General features: G+C 41.3%; 1 protein-coding gene across 1 annotated transcript; it reads right to left on the reverse strand.

Moving 5' to 3' along the window:
• Positions 1-1,111: 1,111 nt before the first annotated feature.
• LOC123032313 (cytochrome c oxidase subunit 6B1) lies at positions 1,112-6,200 on the reverse strand. Its single transcript, XM_044448108.1, has 3 exons — positions 6,068-6,200; positions 2,427-2,527; positions 1,112-1,165 (listed from the first exon to the last, which is right to left on the reverse strand). The coding sequence occupies exons 1-3, from the start codon at positions 6,198-6,200 to the stop codon at positions 1,112-1,114; spliced, it is 288 nt and encodes a 95-aa protein (XP_044304043.1).
• Between the last annotated feature and the right edge of the window lie 423 nt (positions 6,201-6,623).

The following is a 6,623-nucleotide window of genomic DNA, read 5'->3' on the forward strand; positions in this document are numbered from 1 at the left end:
CAGTGACACACGCGTTGGTAACTTCCCGATTAGATTTCTGCAATGCGCTCTGTGTGGGGCTACTCTTGAAGACGGTCCGGATACTTCAATTGGTGCAAAATAGAGCTGCCAGGCTGCTGACGGGGACTGGGCGTTGTTCTCATATAACCCCAGTTCTCCGTCAGCTTCACTGGCTCCTCACTGAAGTCCGGGCCCAATTCAAGGTGCTGGTTATCACCTATAAAGCCTTCAACGACTTGGGTCCTGGTTATCTAAAGGAGCGCTTGCGTCCATATATGCCCTCCCACCCCCTGAGATCGGCGACAGAGGCCCTTCTCCGGGAGCCCTCTGTGAGGGATATTAGGAGGGTGAGTACCCAGAGGAGGGCCTTCTCTGCGGTGGCACCCCACCTATGGAATGCACTCCCCAGAGTGGTCTGCCTGGCGCCATCATTATTTGTTTTTCGGCGCCAGGCCAAGACCTTTTTATTTAAACAATATTTTAATTATTAAATGGTGTTTTTATTTATTGGTTTTATGCTATTGCCGAGATGCTCCGGATTTTTAATGTTTATTCTATGTTTGTTTATTCTGCTTTGTAAGCTGCCCTAAGGCTTTCTGCGACGGGGGCGGCATAAAAATGCTATAATAAATAATAAATAAATAAATAAAAGAGATCTTATTTAAATGGATTTCAATGGAAATTAAACAACTCTCCCTGGTACATGTGTCCAAGGAGTAGAGGTACAGAAGCAGATGTTGTTGTCAAAAGCCTGTGAGATATAATGGGAGAACTCCATGCTTTTGAAATACAAACAGTCTTGACAAGGACGAAAATGGGAAAACCAAACAGTCATGCGTTAAAATTGTGGCATGGGGGTAGTGGGAGGATGGAAATGACCTTCAATTTTCAGTAACAAATTTATTGGGAATGATATTTCCAATCAGTTTTTAAAATATTAATTGTGGTTTTTGTTACATTCTTGCAAATCCACAAAGATAATGAAATAATTCAATATCACATCTGCTGGGATAACTAACAGTCTAACTGACAGATTTGGGATGCACTAGAAGAACACCTGTTGTGGGAACTGTTGTGTATCTCCTTCATAAGGCAAAGAGGAGCTAGAAGTTCATATCTTGCCAGGAAAGGTTCCTGCTTCCCGCTGCTCATCCCAGCGCTTTATCTGTGATAGGGAAAGTAGGCAAGAGGTTTAAGAAGGTTAAGAGAGGGACTCCCAAGACAAAATAGATCAAGTGATACACATACAGACATGTGCACTGATGGTGAAAATATCACAATCTATGTAATTCAGTTTTCTGAGATTGTCCACTACTAGACCTGCTTCATGTTAGGCCTAGCCATGGAGAAATGTATGCAGGCATGATTTGAAGAAATATTATGGTAAGGGTTCTGAATATTTTGCATTAAGGTATGTGGGTTGATTCTAGACTTAATTGCACATAGATTAAACATATTGAAATCAGTGAACCTTAAATATTTCCATGCATATTTCCATATAAATATTTCCATGCATGCAACCATGCATACAGCAAACCCACTGATTTCAATGGGTTTGCTGTATGCATGGCTAAGTCTGGATTCAAATTATATATATACAATACTCTCTCTCTCCCCATATGTGCGTGCGTGCGTACGTGCGTGTGTATGACTGGACAATGCAAATTTAAAAATAAACCTGGATTCTCTTACCTGTGTACATTATGCCAGGGGTACAGAACCATTCTGATCTGAGGCTCCGGATTGCCCCCCACCATGACATTATTATCCAGCTCCCTGTTTTTCTTACCCCTTTCCTCTTTCTGTGCTGCATTCTCCCACATGGGAGAAAGGAATCCAGCCAGCTCTGGGAGAAGCAGCCTCCTGGAATAGTTTCTGGTGTCACAATGGCCATGAGGTACCATACAGGCTTACCTGTGCACTCATGTGAACCTATGCAACAGAATTGGTTGAGTGCCTGCTATGCAGATCACTTCTGTTAACTCTGTAGCCCCCCTTCAGAAGTTTGGTGGGTCTCTGCAGAGTGTGCAGACTATGCACATGTTTCATTGGCAATTGAAACACAATTAACAGCCAAGGTTCAAGATCTTCCAAAGCAGGACATGGATACGATTAGGGCAAAATGGTATAGTTTGCTATTTTTGCAGCAACGTTTTCTAAGATGCTTGTTTTCCATCAGCAAGTAGCTAGTTTTCCACAAAACAAAAACACCCCCCTCTCCAGGATGTTTGTGTCAAGGTGCCAAATATAAGATACATTCAAAAAATTGTGTTTGTGTGTGTGTGGGGGGGGGTTGTTTGCTTTTAAGAAATGCAAACACAAGTGTCCTTTTTAGTACCTCATTTCTTGCAACCTTATTGGTGCTGTTGAAAAGAAGGGCACAGATTTTATGAGTTTTCTCCTGCAAGTGTGATGCTTCTACTCACCCAAGAAATGGGACACAGGGATGTGAAGACCCTGAAGTACCATTTACATGCCTCGACATCCTTGCCTTTGGCTTTCATGATTTTCATGCAGCGGTAATAATCTGCAAATAATTAGAGGCAGCAATTAGCTTCAATAGTGTCAACTATCCTCTTTTGCATTGGCAAACAGTTAATATATGTTTGATGTGCATCTCAGCTGTCGCCTTTGCACATGCATGACCTGGAATTGTTCTCCCTACAATGATGAAATATTCTTCTAGCTAGCCAAATACATTCAAATAAAATATTGCAATCTGAATCTGCCAATGATATATGCCAGGAGGAAAATAGTATATGACACCTCCCTGCTTTGGCTCCTAGAACATGAATAGAGCAACTCTATGTCTAAGCCACATTAAGTTCAAAGGAACATACTCCTGGAGCAATTTGTATAGGATTCTAGCATGAATTCTAGCTCCAACTCATAGAAAAACAGCCGTTTTTGGACCACTGCCAAAGCCTGATGATAAAATGCTTGTTGATGGGGGCATGGAAATGTGTTGAAAAGAGGGCTTTGGAGAAGAGATTATGATAGTGTGATTGATTAGAGATCATGGTTCTACCCTTAAAGGCAGCTGGAAATCATTTTAGATAGATAGCAAGAGAGGGAGGTGATAGAAGTTTAAAGATCTTGAGGAGGGATGGTCTGTATTAGAAATATGGCAGGTTCCAAAGGAACTGGAAACAGTGGTAAGGAGGAATAAAATTTGCATTCTAAAATGCATGTTTATCCTGCTTTTCAGGCAATGATTGTCTTTCAAAGTGACTCACATCAATGAGAGAGAGAGAGAGAGAGAGAGAGAGAGAGAGAGAGAGAGAGAGAGGAAAAACTGTGTCATCAGACTTACAAACTAAAAGGCCAAGCTACACAGGGAGAGGAATGTGGAAGGAAGAGAGAGATGAAATCTATAAGGACAGAACAAAATATCAAACTTGAACCATAAGTGGGCATTTGTATCCAATTCAAGCAAGGCTGATCTTCCCTTGCAGATATTCTCACATGGAATATCAATTGGTGGCTTAGACTGATGGACTCAGAGCGGTACTCTTCCAAATGCTTTTGCAGTCCCAAGGAAATGGACAATTATCATATTTAATTGCAAAACATTTTGGAGGTCATTGGAGGTTAACATTTAGCAATGCCTTTAAAAAAGAAAAATGTTGAAGGATTCTAGGCTTTCCTTTAAAAATACATTTGACTTTATTCTGGATAGTTTCACACTCTAAAGAAAAGGTTGAATTGTGTTTGAAAGGTTGCTTTCGATTGGAGACTAGTCCTGCCTTTAGACAAGCCCCTAACCTAAAATTTAAAGTGGGAAATAATGCAATGAAATTTATTTATTTCCTTCCAATTTTATGCCACCCCATAACCTGAAGGTTCTGTTGGCAGCTTACAAATGCTGAAAACAGCATCTAAATACAATCAACAAAACAGATGAAAACAGTAAAATTAATAGTTTATAACCACCTCACATAATAAAATGATCTGGAGGGCTTGGCAGCTGGTTGTAGGAAACTGTCTGTCAAAAGGGAGAGGACAGGCAGTGAGCACAGTTTCCCTGGCCACTGAAATCTGACAACTGGAAAGAGTCTGCCTGATAAACAGGCAGTTAACTTGACAGGCATAAGATGGTGTCACTGTACTGGGGTGGAGAGCTTCTTTCAGTCCAAGGGCCAAATTTAATTTTAGGTCAACTCTCATGGACTACATGCTAGTGGTGGGCAGTGACCAAGAGCAATGGGCATGGCATATCTTAACTTGAAGCACTTACCTCCAACAATTAGGCTTTTCAACCTTTAAGAATAAGGGAAAATAGCACGAAAGCTGCAAAAGCACCAAACAATTGATAGTTGGGAGTAAGGTGGTGGAATCAGGAGAATGGCCATTTTGGGGAGCCTGGACAGCTGCATTAAGACCTCAGCCAGGCTGGATTTGCCAGATGGTCTGTATTGTTTAAATTTTTTTCTAGGAAGTCACTGATGTCCAGCAAGTAACATGGGGGCTATGGGAAAGAATAGCCTACTGCTGCCAGCACTGTGAAAGCCAGGTTGGTAAAGTAGCCAAAGCAGAAATGTACAACTTGTGGCCCACCATAATTCCATGAACCCCAAATAACGATGAAGGAGGGATGGTGGGAATTAGGACTAAGCATATGGAGAGCCACAAGTTGCCGACCCCTGAGGTCACAGAACTGTATCAGGACTGGGCGTAAAATCCTCAGTCATGAAGCTTGCTGGATGACCTTGTGCCAGCTGCTAGCTGTCAACATCTGCACAACAAGGTTGTTGTGAGGATAAAATGCCACCCCGAGCCCCTTCATGGGAGAGCAAGATTTTTAAATAAGTTATATAGAATAAATACTACTGAATAAGTGGTCTGCTAAACTTATTCCTAAGCTATACCACCCTTAACTGCCTTTAAAGCATACACAAAAAAAACCATCATGGCCAGATCAAAGAAGCAGTTGTGTGCATTCCTGTGTAGTGATAAGTAGTAATAAGAAGCATTACTGCTGTTCCTCCAGTATCAAAAGGCTCCAGAGCAGCACCCATTTGAAGAGAAGCAGAGGTGGCAAAGTGTCTCGGATTATCCCCATGGCAGTCATAGTTTGTGCATGTGTTCCTTCTGTTCCACTTAGTCATTCAGCTGTTTTCTCCATCCATTATGCCAGCACAAAGAAAACTGACTTCACCACACAGTGGTCTTTTTGGGTGGTAGTTGCTACAAGGTGGTATGTTTTTCCCTGGGTCATTTAGGGTGGCCACTTATCAGTTCCCACCTGTGCCAAAAGAAGGCACCTCACAAAAACAAATAACAAATTGGTTTGCATAAAATTTGCATATACTGATTTATAGTTATAGATTCAAATTTGGAAATAGTTGTTATAATTTTAACAGAGATATAGTACAACTTAGTATAGCATGGAAGATTATAACCAGGTGAACCATTCAGCCTGTTGGCCAGAACTTAACTCCTGATAGGCAATGGCTGGTATTTTTTTTAAAACCAGAATTGAACAGGACTGCTTTTCAAGTAGAGAATGACTGGGTTCAAATGACACAGTAGCCCACATTCAAAGGTTGAGTGTGAGCTATTGCTGTGCTGTGGCTTGTTGTGGAAACATGGGTTATCGTGTTAACAAAACATAGCGAACAGCTTGTATCCAAACAACCTTGTGTTATTAGCCATGGATTTTTAGTACAGATGGGTTCAGACAGCACAAAGGGTTCATACATGTTTCAACAACAACCCATGGCTTAACAAAACCTACACTTAACCCATTGTCACACTCATGGGTTTTCATGTTGTCTGAACATAGTCATGCTCAAACAAAGAACTGGCCTCTGTAAAGAGGCCATCTGGCCACCCTCCTTCCTTTCACCCAGTTCCCAGGAATTTTTCCCTCTCGTCAAGCAACAGAACCCCCAAGCACTTCTCACACTGGGACTTTGTTACTGCTCTGTGCTGTTAGCTAAATGTAAATATCATATAAAGCTGTAGAGGTCAAGAAAGACATTATGGCATCACCCAGCTTCTCCCAAATACTTTAGTAGCTGTTCAGTGCTTTGCATGAATCAGTCCACATCCCTCTGTTACCCACCCAAATAGTTCTGGTAGCAGTTACGGGTTTGGTTGCTGTTCGGAAAGCGTGGGTCAAATGGGGCCGTGAGATAGTCACCCTGTTTTTTCTTTAGCTTATTGAGGTCTTCCGAAGAAGCCAAGCCACTCTGCATTTCTGAAAGGAAGATAGATAAGGAATGAGAGGTGCAAATAACAAATCACCACTCCAGCCACCCTTACTTCCTTTCCAAAGAATTTAAGACTTCTGGCTCAGAAACAGCTTCCGATTACCAGTTTCTGTGCTGTAACAGCCCCCAAAGGGACTTCAGAGTTAATGCATTCCTTCTATTGTTTCAGCCTAGTCTTCAGCCCAATCCATCCAGTGTCTTTATTTATTTATTTAGAGTATTTGTATGCGTCGCATTGCATAGCCTCGGGACGGCTTACATAAAATAAAATAAAACAAAACATAATAAAATAAAATCCAGATCCACCCTGGCTGCAGATTAAAATCTATAAGCTGAAGTTAAAAATTATTAAAATATTGTTGAAATAAAAAGGTCTTAGCCTGACACTGAAAAACAAATAACAACGGT

This window comes from Varanus komodoensis, unplaced genomic scaffold (genome assembly GCF_004798865.1).
Source record: "Varanus komodoensis strain SLA01 unplaced genomic scaffold, ASM479886v1 scaffold53, whole genome shotgun sequence".
In the NCBI taxonomy this organism is placed as follows: domain Eukaryota; kingdom Metazoa; phylum Chordata; class Lepidosauria; order Squamata; family Varanidae; genus Varanus; species Varanus komodoensis.